At 41.6% G+C, this 25,093-nt stretch overlaps 1 protein-coding gene across 4 annotated transcripts in view; it reads right to left on the bottom strand.

Annotated features, from left to right (window-relative positions):
• The window catches only part of KIT (KIT proto-oncogene, receptor tyrosine kinase), a 77,495-nt gene that overhangs the window by 41,814 nt on the left and 10,588 nt on the right, over positions 1-25,093 (bottom strand). For all 4 annotated transcript variants that reach the window (XM_058547095.1, XM_058547096.1, XM_058547098.1 and 1 more), the window contains exon 2: positions 1,691-1,960. In XM_058547095.1, coding sequence (XP_058403078.1) covers positions 1,691-1,960 — 270 coding nt within the window. The remainder of the gene's footprint in view (positions 1-1,690; positions 1,961-25,093) is intronic.

Raw genomic sequence — 25,093 nt, 5'->3', positions numbered from 1 at the left:
TTCCATATACGCAATATGCTGCCACCTGTACTGCGTAAAGATAACACAGGTATATGGTTGAGTCAACAGATTACATTTAAATGTTTTTTAATTGTCCTTTCCACCTGGAAATCAGCTGTTCCACAAAAACCAATTTGACATAATTGAAATATACTTATCATTTAATTTTGACCAATTTTGAAAAAGAGTTTCCCAAAATGAATTATGCACATCTCCCAGCCTTACTAATTTATTCTGTGAATCAGTTACCTCACGATGGTTGAGCTATGGTCTGAGGCCCTAGTTGGTTAGTTTTCCATCTACTCTTTCTCAGTTGCTTGAGTCTAGCTCCTACAATAAGGCCCCAATTCCTTCATTGCTGTAACACAGATTACATAAGTACCCAAACATCTTAAATCAGTAATAATTAAGTACAGTTCTGTTACTGATGATGACTTCCCCTCTAAAGAAAATTCATGAGCTTGTGAGACTGATATGGCTAATTCAGCAGTTTACCCCATTTATTCAGTTGTCTACCCAACCTATTAACAAGCAGAATGGTACTTGATTACCAACTGGAAATGACAGAGTGCCTTCTTGAATGTCAAAGAACAGCACACATGCTGGCTCAACAATAAGCTGTGGCTTATCTATGTATATTTCTTTTCAGCTACCCACCTAGGAAAGGACACCAGATAAACTAAGGAGAGGCAGAGTCAATTTTAGGGCAACCTTCTTTACGGCCAAAATGTGAGTCAACTTTATTAACCCTTGATAGAGCTGGAATTTGGACAATTCTGTCTCCCTAACAAAAATTAAGTAAGGAAGACAGAGCAGGTGATCTTATTCAAATGTCACAACTGCTCAGATCTACAGTTTGGGATAAATTTATTTGTTATTCTTCCACAATAACATGGATGAGGCCTCCTACTCAGACCTGTTTCAATGACAGCCCCAGTCCAGGTACAAAATGAGGAGTAGAACTGGGCCTCCACTTCTCCTCCTATAACCTAGATAGGTCTCTTAAACTTTAAGTACTTCAGTTTTCACATCAACAAAAAGATACTCCCAACTCCCCAGCAAACCTCCTCTTGACAAGGATATTAAAAACACAAACACAGATGAGTCACTGAATTCATCATAGGAAATGAAGTATAGAAATCCAACTGTCATATTTTCCTTTTGTTTCTGAGAGGCCACAATTTTTTAAATGAATCAACTGACATCTATTAAGAACCTAGGAAGGTCATGGAGTGCTTAGCTGACTGAGTTATTTTTCTGGAACTTACTCCCTAAAAGTGGGTCAGTTCTTTTGAAGTGTGGGTCTCTTTAGGCCTTTAGAGGCCTTTAGTTCCCTAAAGTGTTTTTACTAAGTAGGAGTATCTGGGATCTCAAGGCATTAAAATGCAGCTATCCCAAAGGGGCTAATTTATTCTCAGGGCTTACTCAGAGCACCAGGACAAATGGGCTCACCATATTGTAATCTTATTAGGAACAGAATTGCAGCCTTGCAGACCTTCTGCTCGAGTTGTACCCAAAGTCCCCATGTATAAAAAGATGGGGGAAACTAACAAAGAAAAATTTGTTTTAGGCTTTCTAGACCCAGCCAGTAATATTTTATCTGTGGCTCAGCCATCTATATGTCATCCATAATTAAGAACAGGATATTAAGTTTTCTAAAGCATAGCATCAAAGAAATCCAAGCATTTACCTCTAACAAACACATAAATGGAACTGCTTAAGCCGCCTTCATTGGTGCATGTGTAATTGCCTGTGTTTGTGGCCTCTGCTTTCTCTGTGACCCATTCTTTGCGTGTATTCTCACTCAGTTGACCCAAGGTCTCAAAAGTCCATTTGACAAATCCTGGATCGGTGCATAACAGCCTAATCTCGTCACCAACACTGACGATTAACTCTGATTTTGCTGGATGGATGGATGGTGGAGACAGTTCCCCTGGACTCACAGATGGTTGAGAAGAGCCTGCCAAGAAAAATGAGAATCGTGTTGAGTATGATCTTTTTCCTTGGCGAAATAAAACATTTCTTCCAATATTGATTTCCATCTTCTGTGTACTCTACAATAAAAATAGGACAAAACTGCCCTATTTATGGTTTGAAAAAGTTCTGTTTAAAGTTTCTTCAGCTCGTCTAGAAAATTATTTTCTGCAACTCTCAATTAATCCTGAGGGTCACACTTGGAATGCAAACCAAGACTTGCTGGATGCCATGGCCTTCTCTGGGTTAAACATACAGTTGGGTCAAGTTCCCATTCTGAATATGGGCCATCGCAATGATACTGACATGCTGACACCCGGCTTAGAAACAACAAAAACAGAATCTCACACTATAAAAAAATTTATTGGCCTCTCCCTGTTTTGGTAAAATGTACACGACCATGACATAGCTTGGTTTTTTCTTAAAGTTTTGTGAATTCAGTTATTTCTAGGCAATTCTCCTTATATGGTGATGTTCATCCAAAGGAGAACTATTTATAAGTTTCAAACAATAAGGCAGAAAATGAAAAGCCCACTTCAATGATCAGACTACGAGATATTTCACGGCATATGTTGGGTTACAGCCTGATCAACCTAATGCCTAGATAGGTTTCCTAGAAAAGAAACTAGTTTAAAGATGCAAACTTTAGACTCTGAATATGAAACTTGAACCGAAGAAAATTCACAACAGCCCATTCATTCATGCATCTGTTGCATGAATGCAAACATCTGTTCATTAATTATGATCTGCAAAAGCATTGTGCTAGGTGCCAGGGAAAACTCCATGTAGATGTGACATGTGGCCCTTACACACACTCCAAAGCTTAAAAAACATGATGCTTAAGTGTCAGAATAAGTGAAACCTAGCTATAAGATTTAGCTTTTAAGCTAAAGAAAAATTAAGAGGTGGGCTGGACCTTCAGAGTATCCGAAGAGGCAAAAGAGAAGACAGACATGTACCATAGATATATATCATCGAGACCATGTAGAACATGTAGAGACACTGTAGGCTTTTCAGTAGCAAAACGACATGCACAGTGAGATACCAGAGATAACTAGATTCAAGGAGATCAGTGAAAAGCCGTGGACCTCAGGCAGGCAGAAGCGGTAAGAACCTACAGTAAGGATTTGAGACTAAAGAGGAAGATGGGATATACTGTCAAAGGAAGAACACATTAATGGTTATAGCGCAGTGAAAAATACAAAAGGTTGACTCACGGATGACCTGGGTGAGGGAGACAGAAGAAAAGGTCTCTGGGTGAGGTGGGCTGGGGCAACAGGATAACAGATCTCCCTTGGGGGGATTTCAATCAATCCGTTGTGCAAGATCATGGGGGAAATGGCTCGTGTGCATCCAATTTGTGCCCCCTGTACACACATACAAGGTTGGAGACAAGAACTGACCTGAGTTCTGAAGGAAGAGCAAAAGCCATCCAAGCCAGGTGGGAGGCAAAGGCAGCAAGAATAAGCCATACTAAGAAACCCTCCACAAATTCAGGATGGCTGGGGTGGGGAGATGGACACGTGGTCAGAAAGGGGCTGGGGCAGGAGAGGCAAGAGACCTGCTCCCAGATGCTACCTGGGCGGTAGATGGACTTCTCACCTGATGCCCTGAAATTCAGATGGTAGAGGCAGAGGGATAATGTGTGAAGTTAAAAGATAGGATCAGATAATCAAGGGAAAAAGGACTTGTGGAAAAAAGGAGGAACAGACCAAGTACCAATCTTGGAGGGCTCTGCCAGTCAAGAAGGTATAGGAAAGAGAATAGAGAGATTTAAAAAAACAAACACACACCAGAAAGGAAGGAGAGAAGCCTCAGAGGGAAGGAAGCAACACATTTGAAGGTTTCAAAAGATGGTGGGTGGGTCTTAGGGCAAAGGCTGAGCAACATCAAAGGGAATGAGCAAAAGTCCCCGAATTTGGTTAGACAGAGACCACAGGAAATCCAAGAGTACAATTTCAGTTGAGTGGAAATTTCTGTTTGCTCCAAGATTAAAGGCTGCTCATGTAGACCTCTCCTTGGAGAGCTATGGCGGGAGAAGGCAGAAAAATAGATCTGTAGTCAAACAGGGTTAAAGTTAAAGAAAACAGGAGACCTGTTGACATTTGAAGACAGAAGGAAGACAGTCTGTGGAGAGGGACAAGCCCAAAGGTGCTCTAAAGAAGGGCTGAAATTGTCCCCTGCAGGTGTATATAGATGATCCGTCTCAATTCTAGTTTGTTATCCAGACAAATATTTCATCCAGGTGCCTTTCAACCACGACATCGATTGTGGCTCCATGATGTCACGCGATGTACACCCTAAGATCAGAGGACGCTCGGCAGCCTTGATTTGCGGAAGATAATGACAAAGTCAATTATAATCATCAAAGGTTATTAAGCACCAACAACTTGAGAAGTGCTATTGAGCAAGACTATCTGTGCCCACGAGGCTCAGCATCTAAATGGAGCAACCAGGATACGGAAACGAAGTGGCTGGGATTATTTTCCAAGTCATACAGAGCATTAAATAATCAAAATGGGCACAGCAATAAATGAAGACACTATTAGTTCAATTATTTATCCCCCTTTAAAAAAAAAGTAGTTCCAAGGGAATGTAAGTGATGTTGATAGTAAATCCAAAAATGCTTAAAGAATTTATATTGCAATATACTTCAATCAATTCACTTTTCTCATGAGTGGATCTTAAGGGCATATGTAGATACTACAATCCAGTTCAATAAATATTGCTGACTTCCAGAGACCTATCATGCTAATGTAGGCAAGGCCTAGCTGTGTGACCTAAGGCAGGCCATTCAACCTCTCTGTGTCCAAGTTTCCATATCTGGAAAAAGATGATAAAAATGTCCTCAGCTCATAGAGTTCTTACGGGAATCAAATGCGGTAAATATATGCATGGAGCTTAACACAGGACTGGGCAGTTTTTAATAAATGCTAGTTATTATAGTGAAGCAGGAAAGCATACCAGGTAAGAGCTTGGTTTTTGTGTTAAGACTGTCTAGATTTGCATCCTGGCTCTGCCAGTTACTAAGTGTGTAATCCTTAGGTAACTTACTAATCAATTCTGCCTCAGTTTCCCCATCTGTGAAGTAGGAACAGTAACAGCACTGATTTCAAAGGCTGTTACGTAAAGCACTCAGAACCATGCTTGGGCACACAGAAAACACATGGTAAATATTAGACACAATTATTCTAAAAACAGAACCTCTTATCACCCCTCCAATCAGTCCCGACTTACTCACTTCCTATGGACGTGAATGGTTCCATCATTTCCCAAATGGGTTCCTGCCTGACTTCTCTCTCCTTGGCAGCAAATCTCAGCCATCTTTCCTTCAGAGCCTCTGCCACACATCCTTGTATGCCTTTCCACTCCTGGTGCCCCACCCCAGACTAACCATTTACTACCTCACAGAGAGATAACATCCTCTCCTAAAAGAGCTCCACGCCTCCAGCCACGGCTCACCCCACCTCACAACACGGTTCCATCAGCCTAAAACACCACCTTTTCAAAAACTCCACTCCCGGCCTCAAAAACCCTAACAGAGGCAGCAGCAGCTAACACTGACATCACATACAGCTTACGAAGCACTTTCATGAGATTAATTTCTAGCTGTTTCCTCTGGACCCAACCTGCCTCTCCACTCAGACAGACCCTTAGGCTGGCTGGTTAAGGATCCTGCAAACATTCTTCACTTCTTGCTACCCCCATCTTTCTGAACGTGTCCACAGGACACACTAAGTCCATCCATTTACCTCCTTGTCGTGCGGAAAGCCCGGTTGTTCCCTAACCATCCCAGGTCACGATCACCCGTCCTCACTAAATCCCTCCAACATGCCCAGTCCATCTCCCATTTGGCTCGGACTGATGCTCAATAGTGGTCTACCTCTAGCTCTTCCCTCCTCTACCTACTCCAAGGTCTAAGAGTCCTCAGACTAAGGATCCTACATGTACTTTTTCCCTTAGCATAGTCAGAAAACATTCCCTTCAATCCTTGAACATATAAAACATTGAAGGAAAGACTGGTTCCTAAACACCCAGCCCCTATAACAGATGTCAACAGTCCACTGACCTATCCCCAAAAGAGATGACAATTCTGCTGCTCCACTAAGAAAAGGGAGTGGCTTAATTCGTCCATTAAAACTATTACAGATACCTCCAAAAATGGAGCCTCCAAATTTGAGATCATTAGTTTATGCTTTACTCCTAGAGTTTTAAAATATAAATTTTTAAAAGAATTACCACCAGATGCATTGAGGGTTTTACTTTCAAAATAAATTATTTATAAGTTCAACCCTCAAACTCACACTATAAAATGAAAATAGAGCTTATATTAGAGTGGGACTGTGGGTATTATTTATTCTTTTTTTCCAAACTATCTTTAATGTTGTTATCATGTTCTCACAATAAAAAAAGACTAGAGATTCATGCTAAAATATATACATGTATACACACACCTACTTTTATTATATTTAAAATTCAATACCAATAAGGTATTCCTGCTGAGCTTTGAAATTGCTCTGAAATTACACATTTTGAAATGTTTCTGGTACATAGCAAATTCTCAACAAATGTTTGTTGAATTGGGTTTTATCTACTTCAGGACTCTTTGCATTAGAAAATGTACTTCCCTAATTATGTTTGGCTAAGGCTAATATTAAGAGTTGTTTTCTGTTCCCTGAACACACGTTAATTAACGAGCAAAAAAAAAAAAAAAAATGATAGTTGGCAAAACCCACCATTCTGGGAACCAACTGCTATAGCGATGATGGCTCTAGGCTAGGAACTCCAGGAACTATTCAGCAAATATTTATCCCAGGTGCCTTGACAAGTGCTGAACAAGCAGAAGTCCTCGAAGACAGTCCTTGCTCTCAAAAAGCATAAATAAGGGAGGAAAGGGGCACTTATAAACAGTTAACAATGCAAGATTTTAACAATAGTTCAAGATAAACGCCAACATACCCTCAACAACATTTGACTAGTATAAAATTCAACCATAACCCAGAAGAATTGAAAGCAGGGATGCAAACAGATACTTGTACACCCATCTTAATAGCAGCATTATTCACAATAGCCAAAAGGTGGAAACAACTCAAGTGTCCATCAGCAGATGAATGGATAAACAAAATGTGGCATATACATACAATGGAATATTATTCAGCTATATAAAGGAATGAAATTCTGACACATGGTACAACATGGATGAACTTTGAAAACATAATGCTAAGTGAAATAAGCCAGACACAAAAGGATAAATACTGTATGATCCCACTTATATGAAGTACCTAGAATAGGCAAATTCATACAGAGAGAAAACAGAATAGAGATTACCAAGGGCTAGGGGGAGGGAGGAATGGAGAGTTATTGTTTAATGAGTACAGTTTCTATTTGGGATGATTAAAAAAAAATTCTGGAAATGGATAGTGGTGATGGTTGCATAACATTGTGATTCAATAGCTAATAGCACTGAATTGGACACTTAATGATATATTTTATATTATGTATATTTTCCCACAATAAAAAAAAAAAAAATCAACAATTCTTAAAGGCCCAGGTGAAGCCTCAAACTTTCTCAGGTACCCTGGCTCTTTCTAATCTGACCCCTCTGACCTCCAGTATAAGCCTCCGTGAACCCCTCAACTTTGTTTTAAATCACTTCATTTAAAAAAATAATAATTGTCATTATTTTTATTTGTTCCACACAATTGTACTTGAGAGCATGAACAGCATCTTCGTTCCCATCTCTCTACTACCTTACACAAAATAGGCATTCATAGTAGAAGCTCTTTTCACCCACTGGGCTGAATAACGTAGAAGTTTTAAACCATACTTCCCAAGAGACTTTGAACACTCAAGGCTATTAGGTCCTCCTCTCGTACGTCTTTGCTCTTCTCCTCACATCATCTGAGACATTTGGTTTTATTCTCAAACTCGTTTATGGAAAGTTAGACTTGATACTGTAATATATATAAATTAAGTACATGTTAAGAAAATTGATGAAATGTGAGCATGTGTGTGTTGGGAGAGAGCTGTTGATTCTCTGATAATGAAGAAACACTTCATGAGGGTGGCTCCACTAAAAAAAGACTACTGTTGAATTAATGTGGGTGAAACACTAGAAGATTGGCGGAGGGCCTCCAGTTTAGAAACACAGTGGGATTCTGCATTCCAATTGTTTCACAAGCACTACATTTAAGGAAACTGAAATTAGAAAGTGTAGACCTTGCATTTTGGGTATGGTGTATGGCGAGGATGGCAGCTCAGAACTCCCCTGACAACTCCCATCGGTCAACCCAAACTCAAAGTCAACCAAAACTCAGAGAAAAGGTTTTGCTTCTACATCAAAAACAACACAGCTGTCCATCTTTCTTTTCTTAAGCAAAAATAAAACATTCAAGGTATACTTGTAGTTTTTGTGATCTATCAATTAAAAGAGCAATTGAAAGTCCAGCCTGGGCTTCTCCTGTAGAAGCTTCTCAGTGACCTGTGTAGTTGGACCTGTGTAATTGCTCCCCACTCATTTCCAGCAGTGGTTGGACCACATCAACTGTTATTGCAATCTACAGTCTCAACAATTCTCCTAAGCTTTATACCCTTCACACATGTCTAAAGCTGCAAAGACTGGATTTATAGTTGGGGTTAAAAAGTTAAGGAAGTCATTTCAAAACCTTTTCGCCTTTGGACACCAATATAAGGAACCAGGCAAAATAATGGCGGGGAAGAAAACCCACGTAGAGAGGCCTTTTCTAGTTTTGGGGAAGTAAAGCAGGAAGAGCCGTGACTAAGGCAGAGCTCGAAGCGCCATTGTAGTTCAACTACTCTTTGGTTCACATACTGCTTAACCACAATTCGTAATAAAAAAGCTAATGATTTGTACATTCTACTGTTTCTGACATACTTTTATATCCCCATAGGAATAAACTGGATAAAAACCAAGATGGAAGGATCCTAGTAATTGCCCACAACACCCATGAGGCTTTAAAAACAAGTAGATGATACTGGAAATAGCATAAAGCTACAGGGAGGGGGAAAGTGCGCTCAGAGAAAACCACACAAATCCTGAAAAATGCTCTTGCCCAGTGGCAGGGAGGCTGTAATCCACTCTGATCACCCACCCAAAACGAAGGAAGCCATACAATGGAGGATCCCAGAAGGCCCCCATTAAACTGTGATGAGGCCACGCCACCATAACCATTAAAACGTTTTTTGTTTTAACAAGCGTCTATTGCATAATTATTCCTATGGTTGTGAACTGGATGCTGATGAGGCACTTAGACTTGTGTAGCAGACAAATCCAACACAAATGAAATAAAAATATTGAAAAGTGACGAACATGTCCCAGGACTCAAAGGGAGATCATTTGGGACATCACCCTACAGAGCAGTGCTTCTCTGATCTAGGGTGTTTGTTAACAAGTCCTCTCAAAGGTCAATTTAGCTCACTGACAAATAATTTTAAACATTCTTTTACGTTATATTAGATATCAAAAAAAAAAAAAAAGGAAGTAAAATCAAACGCATTTTTCAGGGGAAAAAGCATGAGCTTTCAAAGAAGTTGAACTACCTTCATACTCTCATACACATCACCCAAATCCCTACTACCTCCAACCTTGAAAGCACCTCCACGGACAAGTTTAAGAACAGTCTTAAATGGATCACATGAACCCAGATTCACAATTCAGCTATTTCCCAAAGGATTTTCTGAGTAAGAAAGAATTCAGATACATCTTTAACCTTGTAACATAGAGATTAAAATACTGATTTGGATAGAACTCATTGTCAAAACCTACTCAGGTTTAGACATGAAGTACATAACAAGTAATTGACAAGATCTCCTCACTCTCTTTTAAGTCTTTCACTGCAATATTCCTATGTCCAGGGCCTGAAAAAACAATTCCTTGGTACAACGCAAATTTGTATTTAGCTTTTAAAAAGGAAAGAAATTTTCTACCTGCATGCCAGGTCTTGGTACTACATTAGGTACAGGATATTTAGTGATTATACAAAATCTGTTTCAATATTTGAGGCAATTTATGGTTTCAAGCAATAGCAATATACCATTGTAAAATGATCAGCTATTTGAAAGTCGGTTTAAAATCACAAAATAACAAAGACTTCGCTGTAGTACAGTTTTTTAAAACGAGCTCCTTAAATATATTTCAATGTTGGTCTAAAGATTATGAACTAACAGACAGAAATGAATCATGGAAGGAAAGAGAAATAAAAACTGGAGCATTAGTCATTAGTGGCAATGAGAGATGGATCAGGAAAATGCAAGGCTTCTGAAACACGTCTTCATTGAAGAAATGGTAATTGAGCTGCTACCATTTGGCCTGGGTGGGGCTGGGGACCAGAATACAGAGCAGGGGCTCACAGCCCAGTGGGGAAGATAGACTCACACAGATAATTACCAAACAATGACGCAAGCCCTGGCAAAAAGGGAAAGAGAGAAGGTGGGCAAGAAGAGAGGTCAGAAAAGGATTCCTAGAGCTCAAGTTAAAGAAAATGCATGACCTGACCAAGCTGCGGGGTAGAGGAGGAGAAAAGTCTATTAGACAGGGGACCACAATAGCAAAAATCATAGAACTAGTAAGGTGCATGTTTAGGAGTCACAATATCATTCAGAATTGCTGCAGCATCAAGGTGAGGCCAGAGAGGCACTGAGGGCAGGACCACTGTAGGGCCTTCTTTGTCATGATAAGGGAGAGAGCCTGCCCTGCTCGGGAGCTATTCATGTGTGTTTTGGGGGGACCCCTCTGGGAGCAGTGAAGGTTAGTACAGACAGAAGAGGACTAGAGACAAGGATGGCTAGGAGACAGCTACATCCAGACAAGAGCTGATGAGAGCATAAGCCAGAGGTGGTGGTACAGAGAGGAGAGATGGGTGTTTACTGGGTGAGTAAGGGGCCTTGGGATAGGCAGTGAAGAAGTGAGAGGAAGGAGAGGAGACATCCCTATTTTTGGCTTAGGTGATGGGGAGATGGGGTATCAACAGACTGGAGGAAGAAAAACAGATTTATAGGCATTTGGACTAGCAGATAGCAGCTGGAAGGTCCTGGAAATTGGTGGGGGGGCGAGGGGCAGGTATGCATGAGAGGTCAGGGACACAGACATACCTACCAGAACACAGCGGGTGGTTAGGGGGTGGTAACCAGGGGAGTCCATGAAATCATCCAGGGAGGGAGTGGACAGTACAAAGAATAGTAGGCTGCAAAGGCAATGACAAGACTCAAGGTGGCTGGAGTAGGGTAGAGACGGCAATGATATGACTGGTAAAGGGGAACCAGGAAATTCCAGACTAGATGGTGCAGAGGGCCTTCTAGATGGATGCTAGAATCTCCAAGGACATGGCAGCAGGTAGGGGACCAGAAATGGACAGAGAACCAGCCCCAAAGTCTTCAGCACGCAGGAGTGGTCACTGAACGTAGTGAGGAGGGATAGAGAGTCACGTAACTTAACTCACTCATTTGCAACCCTGGAATCACCAACACCCCAGCCCTATGCCATGCCAATCACACCAGAATCTCCAACAGTGTTACAGTCGTGGGTGTGGGAGAAGAGCCTTGGCTACATGTGCTGCTGGGGGACAGCAACCTTGGGGCCAGTCACGGGGAGGACAAGAGCAGGGAAGAGGAGGAGGAGGGAGGACTCTTGAAGTCAGTGAGCACAGGAGGCAGTGGCTAATGGCGAAATGGAAGACAGTGCTTCCAGAGGGCTCAGACAAAGAGCTGGAGGGATGAGTATCCACAGAGGCAGGCAGCCAGAGAGAACAATAAAGAAGGAAGGAATGGGAGGCAGGGACAGAGAGAGGAGTGACCACCAGAGAAGGCCAATAAGCAGCCCTGTTGGAGGCTCATAGGCTGCAGCTGCTCGACTACAGGGGCTGATGAACGTGGCTATCAAGCGCATGATCCCTTTTGGGGCTCAAAGGCACCAAAGGCAGGGCAAAAACACTATTTTTAAGCCCCTCTTTCTTTGGATCTACTCTTTTCAGGGAAATATCTGTAACACATGTGGGTCCCACATTCCCATGGACATCCTGAGGAATAGTGGTTTATCAGGCTCCCCGGTGCTAGAAAGGCATGTCCCACGGCAAACGGGGGTGCCCTTCTCTAGGGAGGCAGGGTCAGGCACGTCCACCTGCTCACCTTTCGGTGGGCCTTCAGCCTGGGTGGATTCATCTGTGGTTTGGGGCCCTTCCCGCCTCTGCTACTGCGAGCGGTTTCCTCCTGGGGGCCAAGTCAACCTCCCTATTTTCTGCCTTAACCACATGGACAAACCCAGCGTTAATAAATCACCTGTGTTGATCACACCTTTCCTGTAGCTTTTGCATTTTCTGCTTTTCCGGCTGTTGTTTTGATCCTCGAGCAAGTGACACAGACCCCGTTTATGCTACAAAGCATTTCCCCATTCAGATCCCTCAACATTGCCCAACTGGGAGCTTCACCAGTGAAACTCGCAACTCCCTCCTTCCACTGGTTCCCGATTCACAAGCGTGCCATCTGGTGGCAAGAGAAGATGCCCTCGGGCTGCTTTGGCTCCTTGAAAAGCACACTCAAGATCAAGGAGCTGTTACATGTACAGCACGCCTCAAAGGAAACTTACTAAGAGGCCCAGCACAGATTCAAGCTTCCAATGAACGTCTTTCAAAGATATGACATCTGTCAAAGCTTTTCTCAGGGTGGAGGAGACGAGCAAAACCATTAATTGTTTAGTGTCTGCCAAGACATTTAATATTTGTATTTTTAGATAAAACGTATAACTGCATGTTTTTGCTCTTAAAGCAGTGAGGATGTAAAGAAAAAACGCAATGGTGGGGACATATAGAAGTTCTGGATTCCAAATCTTGCGCAAGCCACTCATGTTCTCTAGGCCTCAGTTTCCTCTGGAAAACTATGAAGAGGCCATCGAAAGCTCTAAGATTTAGGATTGGTAATCAAATACTTAGGTCATAAGAGGGTCAAGATGAAGAAATCCCCCTATAAAGACCCAGGGGCTGGACATAAAATGTACTATTTGTGGCAAGAACGAATAGCAGTGATTCTCTTATGATATAAATAACTAATCACCTACTTTGTTTTCGCTTTTTTGTGAGGAAGATCAGCCCTGAGCTAACATCCATGCCGATCTTCCTCTACTTTATTATGGGACGCCGCCACAGAACGGCCTGACAAGCGGTGTGACTGTGCGCGCCTGGGATCCAGACCAGGGCCGCCAGCAGCGGAGCGCGCTACGCCACGGGCCAGCCCTCACCTACTTTGTTTTTAAACTACTGTTTGAACACAGAATTAGAACAAGGGCCTAAACGTGGAATCTGATCTCTGGCTCTTACATCTTATTAAGTGAACAGTAAGTGTAGAGATGCACACATCATTCCACATGGAAAGAAGTACGTTTCTCAGCTTATTATTTTGCAAAATTTCTTGTAGATATGCATACATCACCAGCAGTAAAGGCTTTCATAGGGCTACTTAATATATTTCCTACCCACTCATCCTAAGAAAAATACAACCCAATGTTTGAGGAAGCAGGACTTCCCCTTTTGATCTCAGACAAAGATACGTGTGGAGAGGAAACCTTTCTCCGCCATTATGAAGTGGGTCTTTGGGGAGTCAGATAAGGTCTGAATTTGACAAGCACAATACATTAGGATCCATCCTTGCTGCAGAAAAGAGGAACTTTCTCATTTCCAGTGGGTTTTTCCCAATAGCCCGGTACAGTTCCTGTTGTAAATACGTAGATTTCCGTGTTTTGAGTTCTGGAAAACATTTACTGAAATCTGAACCAGATAAGTAGCACTAAGAGTTCGAATCCAATAAACACCAGAATAAGACCCTCACCATCTGTGAAGTTTGGGGTGGGGGAGCTCTTGACTTCTTTCAACATTAACTTCCTTAACATAAAGAATGACTGAAGAACAAAGCAAGAAGGAACAGGGCAAAAGAGGGTGGCGAAGGTCAGCCTCACCAGTCAAAGGCTGGCTTTACCCTGAGACCTACCAAGCACCAAGGAAGAGCCCTGTGTACACGTCTCACCAAGATACCCTCCTGGCTGTACGCTGCAGAGACAGAGGGCTATAGCCTGATCCTTGCAAGATTTTGCAGGTCATGTTGGGAGTAAACTGCCTTCATGTGAGCATTGTCCTGGACACACATGGCAAAGTGTGGGCACAGCGTGCTCCAATACTAACTAATCCCCATACCATTTCCTCCTACCTGGAAACTGAAAATCCCTCAAAATGCCAATTCCCAGGCTCAGGAGGGGACATGAGGCTGTACTAGTGGCCAATTAAAACTTTAAGAAATAAAAATACGTGGTGCCATAGGCTCTATTCTAATTCTATGGCATCTAATTCTAATGACATCAAATGAAATACCAATAGGAAAGGGTTGGTTGGTCAACATTTACACATACAAACAGAAATATAGCCAACTGGGGTAACTGAAGAAATTTTTTTTATTGTGGTAAAATACACATAACATAAAATCTATCATTTTAACCATTTTTAATTATACAGTTGAGTGGCATCAAGTACATTTACAATGTTGTGCAGCCATCACCACTACCCATCTCCAGAACTTTGTCATCATCCCAAAGTGAAACTCTGTACCCACTAAACAGTAACTCTCCAGCCCACCCCCACCCCTCAGCCCCTGGCAGCCACCAGTCTACTTTCTGTCTCTATGAATTCGACTACTCCAGGGCCGGCCCCGTGGCTTAGCGATTAAGTGCACGCGCTCTGCTGCTGGCGGCCTGGGTTCGGATCCTGGGCGCGCACCGACGCACCGCTTCTCCGGCCATGCTGAGGCCGCGTCCCACATACAGCAACTAGAAGGATGTGCAGCTATGACATACAACTATCTACTGGGGCTTTGGGGGGGAAAATAAATAAATAAATAAAATCTTTAAAAAAAAAAAAAGAATTCGACTACTCTAGAGACCTCATATAAGTGGAACCATACAATATTTGTGCTTTTGTGTCTCGCTTATTTAACTCAGAGTAACATCTCCAAGGTTCATCTATGTTGTGGCATGTGTCAGAGTTCCTTTTTAAAGCTGAATAATATTCCATTGTATGTATTTTGTTTATCCATTCATCCTGACATTTGGGTTGTTTTCCTGAGGCACTTTTTAAACCCTGTCTTCAAATATGATCTACATTTTTGAAAGGCCTCTGGTTTTCTAGCTCTGAAAAATGCTAGGAATTTTATTTGGATTAAATAGCTATTTAAGCTAATTTTCACCATAATGGGTAAATCAATACATTTTACTAGTGAATATACTCTAAATTCTGCTTTTAATGGACCTGTCAGGGGAAATTACACCTTCCCCTCCATCCCATACATAGAGCAGAACAGAAGGTTTTTTTCCCCTCTGTTTCCACTTTCAAAATGCCATTTTATAGCCACAAGGCTGGTTTACACCAAAGGAAATAAAAACAAAAGTATTAATTTAAAAAAAAAAAAAGGAATTTTATCTGAGGCAGTTGCCAGAGAAAAGGTTACCAGCATTGATAACTGTCTCGCAGACAGACTTGAATTAGCAGGGGCAAAACCGTTTAGCTGCAGCTCTGGATAACAAGCTGGGGTGAACCCCGTCTCCCCTCTCTTTCACAGAACAGGTAGAAACATACAGGGAGCCCCTTTTTATTTGCCTTGGTTACCTTGTCACGGAAGAGGTTCTGTTTTTTAGGTGCTACAGAGCCAAGTGCCAGGAAGGCAGTGGAAGAGTTGTGGGGTCCGAGTTGAATTTAAAACTCAGACTAAGGCTGAGCGCAAATGAGAAGCTCAGTGTCCCTCCTGGGAGCAAGACCCCACCCTGGAGGAAAGGGGGAAGGAAGACCACACTTGGGTGGAGGGCAGAAGAAGGAACTCATTCTGGGTGGCCTCCAAGTCCTCATAAAATACAAGGCTCAGTCTCACATGGGTTGGTCTTCAGGGGGGCTTGTTAGCAACTTACTCTCCAACGGCTCAAAAAATATAACATGTATATACATAGACAAAGTAAATGTGGCGAAATGTTAACAATTGGCAAATCTAGGTGAAGGGGACCCTGGAGTTCTCTGTACTCATCTTGCAACTCTTGTAACTTTATTCAGCAATATCTTCAAGTCAAGAAGCAATCTCAGAGACTGGAGATGGTGCTGCTTCTCTGAGTTTCGGTGAGCAAGCAAAGCAGCAGGAACATAATGAAAAAAGGTGTGGCTTTTGGAGCCAGACAACCGTGGATTCCAATCCAAGCTATATGAGACTTGGGCAAAGTTACTTGACCTCTCCCAGCCTCAGTGCTGACATCTATCAATTGGAGGTGAAATGCATCAGGATTCTTACATCATCTCTAAATCCTATACATACCTCGCACTCGATACATAGTCCTGTTACTTCTACTCCTGCCGTAATTACTGTGCTTGATAGCAACAAAGGAGGATGAGACGGTACAAGAGAAAGTATGAGAGCCACGCTGGGATCAGAAAGGGCAGGGAGGCAGGGGGAAGGGGGGATTTGGAATGAACTGAAGTTATAAAGAAAAATGGCATCTGATAAAGATAAATAAAATAAAGGACATAGGCCTGAGAACACAAAACTACAGCCATTCGCACTATCAACCCTTCTGGCCAGCTCAGCAGATTATAGCTATTCTGACAGCGAATGAGAAACTATGTTTATGACTTTCGTTCCAAAACTTACCATGTTTATTACATTCACTTAACCTAACAGGAGTTTACACTAGATATGAGAGTCTGTTAAGCCCCAAATGTCAAAAAAACAAACACAACAATCAACTGATTTGCAAACAATCAACAGACTATCAGTTCCTCTATCAAAACCAAGATTCCCATAAGCATGTCAGCGACTTTGCCCTCTAGGTCTTAGAACTTCTGTCTTTAAAAAAAATTTGAGCCCTGACTCTCAGCATATGTATTTCTGTAAATTACACACAGGTATGGTATTGCCAATCCTTCTATTAAATATCAGACAGTCTTACTTAGCTTCTTATTTGAGATAAACGCCCCCACTCTCACGCTGTTGCCTCTAGAAGGCAACTCGCATGCTTTCACCTTCTAGAACAGGAATGAAAAACCCTAGATTCGGCTAAGTTGGCTAAAAGGCAAATTGTTAAAATAATGCAATGGAGTGCATCTCTGTTCTCCTATTAAACGGATTTGGAAGCGAGTGGGAAGAAATATGGTGCCCCAACATCAACTTCTGTGAGCAAAGCACGCAGCTCATCTTGGAAGCGCTGAGCGGACAGGGGACAACAGTCATTTCCCTGAAAACTTCCCAGGTGACACCTTTACCACTCAAGTGCTGGCTTCTCGCCCACGTATTAGGAATGTCTCCAGGATCAAAGGATTTCTGTCCTTTCCCATATCCCTGGAAGAGTAATACTCAAGAACATCTTCTCTTGGGTGTCCCACAGGCCAGACTCCAAATCAGAACCAAATTATGAGATTTTGCCATCACTGTGCAAGTGACTGGCCTTTCCAGCAGTAGGATTAGATGGTGGTGGCAAATGCTCCTGTGGATCTTCATAAAACTCATTTGGTGACACCTCTATCAAAATTGCATACATTAACCAGCCCACACGTCCGAGGGATAAAGATGGGACCACCCCCCCACCGTTCATTCATTCATCTAAAAATATTTACTGAATGCCTGCTATGTGCTCGGCCGCAGTGAACAAGGCAAGGTCTCTCCCCCTCATAGAGTTTATATTTAGCTCCACCTGTGAGCAATAAACCAATAATTATACAATTGTATAATTACAATGTGATGAGTGTGAAGAAGTGCACTGTACAATGAGAGCTGCCCTGACCTACCCTGGGGGGTCAAAAAGGATTGCAAAGGAAACATGCAAGCTTTGATCTGAAATGCAGTAGGGAGGAACGTGGTACCCCTGGCAGTGGGCAGAGGGGTGGCGCCTGCAGAGGCCACAGCTCAAAGGAGCGGTACATCTTTAAGGAGAGAAGAAAACACTGAGCAAAGGATGAAGCAGGTACTGTGTGCAAAATGGAGATCAAAAAGAAACACTAGAGGCCTTGAATGGGATTCACACAGACAGACTTTATTCTAAGAGCACTGGGAAGTCTCTGAAAGGTTTTCATCAGCTAGGGACAGGATCATATTCTAAGATACCATCCTAGAGGGGCCTTCCCGTCCCCTCTCCCCCCAGCACACGCACGTTTTCTAAAGTCTCTTGCAGCCTCTCCCAAGGCACTGTCCAACGGTACTGCAATTGTCTGTTTTCCTGTCTGGACTAACCGAAACTCATATCTACCTTTTTAGCGCAACAGAAGGAGAACTGAGAAGTGCACCCTAGTCTGACATTCAAGAGGCCACATGAGCTTTAATTTTTAACTATCACAACCCAATGCTGTGACAAAGCCCAGTAATTTTTACTCTAGGTTCTCAAACTTGAGCCTGTACCTGAATCACCTGGAGAGCTTGTTAAAACAGATTGCTGGGCCCTGCTCCCAGAGTTTCCAATTTCAGTAGGTCTGGGTGGGGCGGGAGAGTTTGCATTTCTGACAAGTCCCAGGTAATGTTGCTGCTGCTGCTCTGGTCCAGGACCACACTTGGAGAACCAGTTACTCCCCTCCCCCACCAGACAGTCAGCTACCAGAAGAAACCCGTGGCATTAGTGCAGCAAAAAAATTTTACCAGTAACTGTATCTTGGAACTCAGAGCAAACCTGCAAAAGCAGATTTTCTTGAGTGAGCAAATCTGCCTGGCTTTTACACCTAGAAATCAGCCTCGCACTGGGTCCCCCTGACAAGCGCTGGCAGTCACTCGGGCACAGATTTCTCGAATCCCCAAGCTTTAAAAGTGGGAAATGCTGCAGAATTCACCAGTCACAGCTACAGGACTCCAGAATAGTGACACTGGGTGGCAAATACAACTTCTGCAGCACATCAGACCTCAATCTGGTGCAGTACATCTGAAGGCCCAGAGCCCACGTCCACAGCCGATGCTAACCGAGTGAGAGAGAGCTTCTGAGCTCCCATTTGCAAGGGGTGAGAAACACAGCAAAGAGCACAAGCTTCTCCTCAGACTGTGTGTGTTCTTGCCCTCAGCCCTATCAAATATCAGACACTTCTTGGTGAGTAGTCAGATACCATTCACCAATTTTCTAAATTGCTAATCAGATAACTGCTGCAATAGTTAATTCTGCAGCCATTCTATGTTTGAATAAACAAAATAAAAAATTAGACCAAAACAATCACATTGGTCTAAAAGCACGCTAATGGACAAAATTAGTTTATTCAAATTTGTTGCACCATTCATCAGAACACTTGCTGGTCAATTTGCTTAATGAGGGTTCATTTTTCTCTTCACTTTTCTTGGGTGACACTTAGAGCAATACATTAAGCCTTCTTCCTTTTTGCAAAGAATTCTTAATGACCAGTCCCATATTTGAAATGATTTCTCCTCAATCTCTTTGTAGAAAACAAAATGTCTGGAAACAATCTTGCTCTATTTTCTAGAATTGAAAAAAAAAAAGTTTCCAATATGTCCACTGAGAAAGTTTCACTTCTTCCTTATATGGCTTTAGAATAATGGCTATTCCTAAAAATGGGGAAAAAAGAGGCCAATTCTAAAATTGTAACATTTTAATATGTAATTTAAATTAATGGAGGAACCAATAGGAGGAAACTCAAGTTGGAGGAAGGAAATTCCATATTTTTTCAAATTTAAATTAATATTATGTCAAGCCCTGGCAGCATTTTTTTTTCAAATGACTATAATTAGAGATACGTAAATTTTTCACCGCAGTAAAAAAAGGTGAAAGAGAAAAATGTACCTAATTAAGTAATGATTTTATCTTTCTTAGATGGTATTAAAAGTGTAAATATGGTCTTAATGCTTTTAAAACTATAAAATAGTATAGGGGCCAGCCAGGGGGCGCAAGCGGTTAAGTGTGCGCGCTCCGCTGTGGCGGCCCGAGGTTCACAGGTTCGGATCCTGGGCGTGCACCAATGTACCGCTTGTCAAGCCGTGCTGTGGCGGCATCCCATATAAAGTAGAGGAAGATGGGCACGGATGTTAGCCCAGGGCCAGTCTTCCTCAGCAAAAAGAGGAGGATTGGCAGATGTTAGCTCAGGGCCAATCTTCCTAAAAAAAAAAACTATAAAATAGTAATATCTCCTTTGGAACTCAAGGAATGTCACATCAAACAATGGCAAAAGTGTGTCACTTTTTATACATTTTCCTCAGAAACAATAGCTCAGATACGAGCTTCCTGGTACTCAAATGATTTCAACCACTACATTTTGTCATAAACAATAAGCCTAGAAAGTTAATGCCAGGTAGGCCTTAAGTGTTCAATTCCAGTTTTCAGATAATTACGACCACTAACTTTTCTCTCTACAACATGTTTTTAATAACTTATTTTGGAAGAAAATTATTTCTAAAGGTAGCTACCAGTGATTTAATGTTTCAAGACTTTGCTACTTTGGTCCTAATTTGGTAGACCCAAAGGTTGCCAAATTTTATGTTGAAAAGTCCACACAGATTCTGGCAAGATGCTGGTGGCTGCAGTGGTTGGCAGCATAATTATTGACTCTCCCCAACTCATCCACTGCCCCAACCATAAAAACAGACAAATAGAGAAGAAACAAAAACCCATGGACAACATCAACAAAAGCAGGTGCTAAGGTATCCCCACGAACCCCGTGTCTGAGGAAATGGGGACAAATTAACAAACCAGCAGCTTCAAGAATTGCCATTAGGTACTCAATGGAGAGCTCAGAGGGCCATTCTGAACACACTCAAGAAACTGGCAGAGGACTTTCTTTGCAGGTCCCAATTTCACCAGTAAGTGCAGAGGAGACTGTGACCCATGTATGTCTAATGTGCTGGAATGTTCTAGGGTGGGGGATGTCTGATCCCCGTGAACTAACAAACTAGGACAAAGCCCCATATTGAGGGAAAACTGTTGGGGATGAATTTAGGATGAGAAAATAGGGGCAAAGGAAAGAGAAGGCCTAGATGGATGGAGGGGGTGGGAATGGGGCCAAAAACGGTAAGATGTAGAAAAGTTGAGTCCATATTTTTTATCACTTCATGAAAACAACGTTAAGTGGGCACTCTAGAACTGTAAAGCTAGAAAAGCTATACCAGCCCCACTAGAAGTATAGGCAAACTCATAGTGAACAACAGAAAAGAATCTCAGTTGAATTCCAAATAGTTACTTAAAGAAAAAATAAGAAACAGAATGACATCCCTAATATAGATAATAAAATCATGCCAGAAAGATGTAAAACAAATGAAAACTATAACCTAATATTTCAAAATGAGCTAAAAATAAATAAGTAAATAAAAGAAGCTATAAAGAACAGCATAAATCAGAATTTTAAAAACTCAGAATTGGGTTGATTGGAGAAAATGAAGATTTGAAAATGGAAGTAAAGAACCAAGAAAAAAATCAGAAGTAAAAGAAAAAAATTTCAGAAATGAACGGTAAATAAAAAGAATACAAGAGCAAATAAAATGAATAGCACCTTAAAAGAAGTAGAAGATGAAATGGAGGAAAATTTTTAAATTCACACAAATTTTGAAGACATTCAAAGGATTTGAGAAAAAGTGATCAATATAAAAGATATGCAAAGAAGATCTAACATACACATAATGGGAGTTCCTAAAGCCAACAAAGAAGAATAGAATACCAAAGCTATACTACAAGAAAACTTTACTGGAAAAAAAAGAACTCTTGAAATTACATATTAAAGCAGCACATCATGTCCCTGGAACAGGGACACTACAAGACTACTGGACTTCAAAGAATAAAGGTGAAAAAACATTCCTTTGGGTATCCGGGCAAACACATCAAGTTAAACGTGAGGGCAAGAAAACCAGATTGTCAGCAGACTGACAACACTTGATGGCAAAAGACAATACAGTAAAACATTAAAGACATTTGAGCAAAGAAAAGATGGGCCAAGGATTTTATATCAGCCAACCTGACTTTTAAGTATAAAGGCTACAGACAAGCTGTTGTGAGCGTGTAATTCAGGAAACACTTCCCATGAGTGCTTCCTGAGGCATCTATTTAGAGGATGAGCTTCGGAAAACCAAAATGTCAGGAAAGACAGGACATAAGGACTAGTGGCAAGCATTAAATATATATTTACCTGTAGAACTAAAACTAAATGGTGGTAGCAAAGGAGAGAGTAGAGTATGTGATTGCTATATATTCTGATAAAGTACAGCTATCAAAAAAATTAGGGGAGGGAGGGAGGAGCATCGGAAAAGTAGAATATGCTCGCTGACTGCCTTATAGAGAGTAACTGGGAGTAAAAGGATATTACTTCAAATCCCAAGCTAGGGGTAGAAAAGGGAGGGGAAACAACAGGCTACTAGCTAATTTAAATGTTACTCACAGTAACAGGAAACCAATAGCAATTAGCTCCCCAGAAAGCGAAAACCAAGGGTATTATATAAACATATCAGTGTAAAGACAACCATTAGAACGAAAGATACAAATTTTTGCAAGTACTCAAAGGTATACCCAAAAAGAGGAAAAAAGTAGAATAGAAGAACACATCATCTATTAAGTAGTCTTGGTAAAAAAAAAAAAAAAAAAAATCAAACTTGAATATGTAAACCTCTAAATCACCAATTTGCAGGAAATACAGAAAACATGTTAAACCACACCACAGGAATGCAATCAGCAGACTTCAGACTGAAAAACAGCACAAATGCTCAGTCTCTCCAACAAAAATAGGGGAAGAGAACCTATGAATAAGAAATGACAAAGGCCATATCAACCAATTGCAATATGTGGATCTTGTTTGGAATCTATCAAATATTATACAATATATAAATATATATATAAAATATATACAAATATATATTTTTATATTCATTTTCAATAGGGAAAATGTGAATACTGGATACTTAATGGCATTGTGGAATTATATTGATTTGAAAGGGTGTGACATTGGCATTATCATTATGTTTAGGGAAAGGAGTCTTTGTATTTTAGAGCTACATACCGAAAATATTTACAGATGATATTCTATGATGCTTGAGATATGCTTCAAAATAATGGAAGGATAAAGTGGACAGAGGAAAGGCAGAAAGACTGGCTGTTGATCCAACTGTTAAAGGTGGATGATGGGTATGTGAGGGTTCATTACACCATTATCTATGTATGAAATGTTCCCATTATAAAATATATATATATACTTTAAAGTTAATGTGAGGTTCAATTCCTCCATCTTGAAGTGAAATGGCTGCTAAGAGGTTTTCAAACAACCCAGGGAATAGCCTAAAAGTCATAGGCCCCTTATCTTTTTTTTCTTTTCACCCTTCTCTAGTCAACTGATAGCAAACTTAAACAGGGTCTATTTAAATATAGGCTTGAAATTCTCACCCAAAACAACAGGTGCTAACCAATGATGATTACACTGGCTAAAAAGAATTCTCTGCCTTAGAAACACTCAAGCCTTTCGTCAAACCTAGAGCAAGTACATTAAAGCAACTGATGTCATAATTACTTAAGTACTCATACTGGTACCTAAAGCTGGTAGTTTCATCAAAACTGTTAACTGACATCCTACAAAGCACTCTGGAATCATCCTTAATGTCTTCTATCAAAGCTGTGGTCCCTGGGGATGCCTCCTGCCCATAACTCAAGAGGGTACCACTTTCTGTCTGCAGACAGTCATTATCTTGGATTCCTTCCTGAGGATCAACACTAACAATATCAAAGGCAGCAGAAGTCCTCCTCCATGCCCAAGATTAACAGAAAAGGAACTTTCCAGTCCTGAGTAATTCAGCAGTGTTAATTCTCATTTTGGGGAGTCCTTGATTTGAAACTGGAGAGCTTATCACTTACTTCATGGACCTCTGAAAGGCTAAAATGCAAAAAGTCAGATGAAGTCAACCTGATGTCACCTCACCCAGCTACAGTAACAGGAAAGTTGAAACGAGATGCAGTATGACTGATGGTGGCTAAATGGCTGGTGCTTTGTCAGACACAAAGTGCCATCTGTGGAACATAGTTATTATTAAAACCAAAGATGGTCAGATTTTAACAAGAAAAAGATGAAAGGGTTTAAACAGGAGGTGCAGAACCTCTAGTCCTTGGAGACATACTGAGGAGTATGTCTCCATTCAGCCTGGACCCTGAAGCATCTCTCTCAGCTGTGAAAAAGCATTCTGGTACGTGCTGAGAAAAACGGTTCCAAACCTACAGATCGACAACGCACTTTGGCACAGTCAAGGCTCCACAAAGTCCTGAAGGTGAAGACACCTGTCTGTGTTCCCCGGCGCTGCACACACTTACTCAACCCTCTTCGCGCAACCCAGGATGAAGGACTCAACCCAGTCCTTCATCAGGAACACCTGCTCAAGAGGCTCACGGCTCTGAAGTTACAAAGACCAGAGCATCGAAAAGCTGGAACAGTGGTGAACGCTCAGCCCTTCCAGGGCAGGACCAGTGGCAGATAGGACTCAAGTGACAAACCTCTTTAAAAGCTCCTATGGAGTGGGCCCCTAACCCTGTCCCCTCCCACTCCCTTCCCTGTTCTCCTGGGTTGCCTCCTCTGGCCCCTCTTCCCTGTGAACCCAAGCCCCCCTGACCATCTGAGAGACCTTGCCTTTCTCTGCTGCCTTCCTTACTTGACCAGAATACAGAACTGAAATAAATCCAAATTAAGCTGCTTCCGACGAGAAACCCTAGACTTTCTTCCTTCCCGTGCTCTTTGTGGGCCTGGGCTCATGAGAGAAAAAGAATTCACTAGAATATAAGCCCCAAGAAGACAAGGATTCTTGCCCGCTGTGTTCACTGCTACACCCCCCAACGCCTCAATAATTACTTGTGAAAAAATCTATGAATTTCCGGTATAGGGTCAGTTTAAAAGACACTAGAAGAGACCTGGAGAATGAAGCTGTAAACCTTAACACACCACTTATGGCCAGAGCTGCGTTCCAGGTTTTCCTATGGAGAGAAGAGCTGACTGCCCTCTGCTCTGGACCTTTCTCACCTGATGGCATGGTGCCACATTAGCTCTTTAGACACCCACTCCCGTGGCTGGCCCCTCTTTAGAAAGCAGTCATTCTGAAACTAAGGTGATCATTTAAAATAATATCCCTTGAAAATGCTAGAATGTAAATTAGG

Source organism: Diceros bicornis, chromosome 8 (genome assembly GCF_020826845.1).
Source record: "Diceros bicornis minor isolate mBicDic1 chromosome 8, mDicBic1.mat.cur, whole genome shotgun sequence".
NCBI lineage: Eukaryota > Metazoa > Chordata > Mammalia > Perissodactyla > Rhinocerotidae > Diceros > Diceros bicornis.
This window is presented reverse-complemented; position numbering and strand designations above follow the sequence as displayed.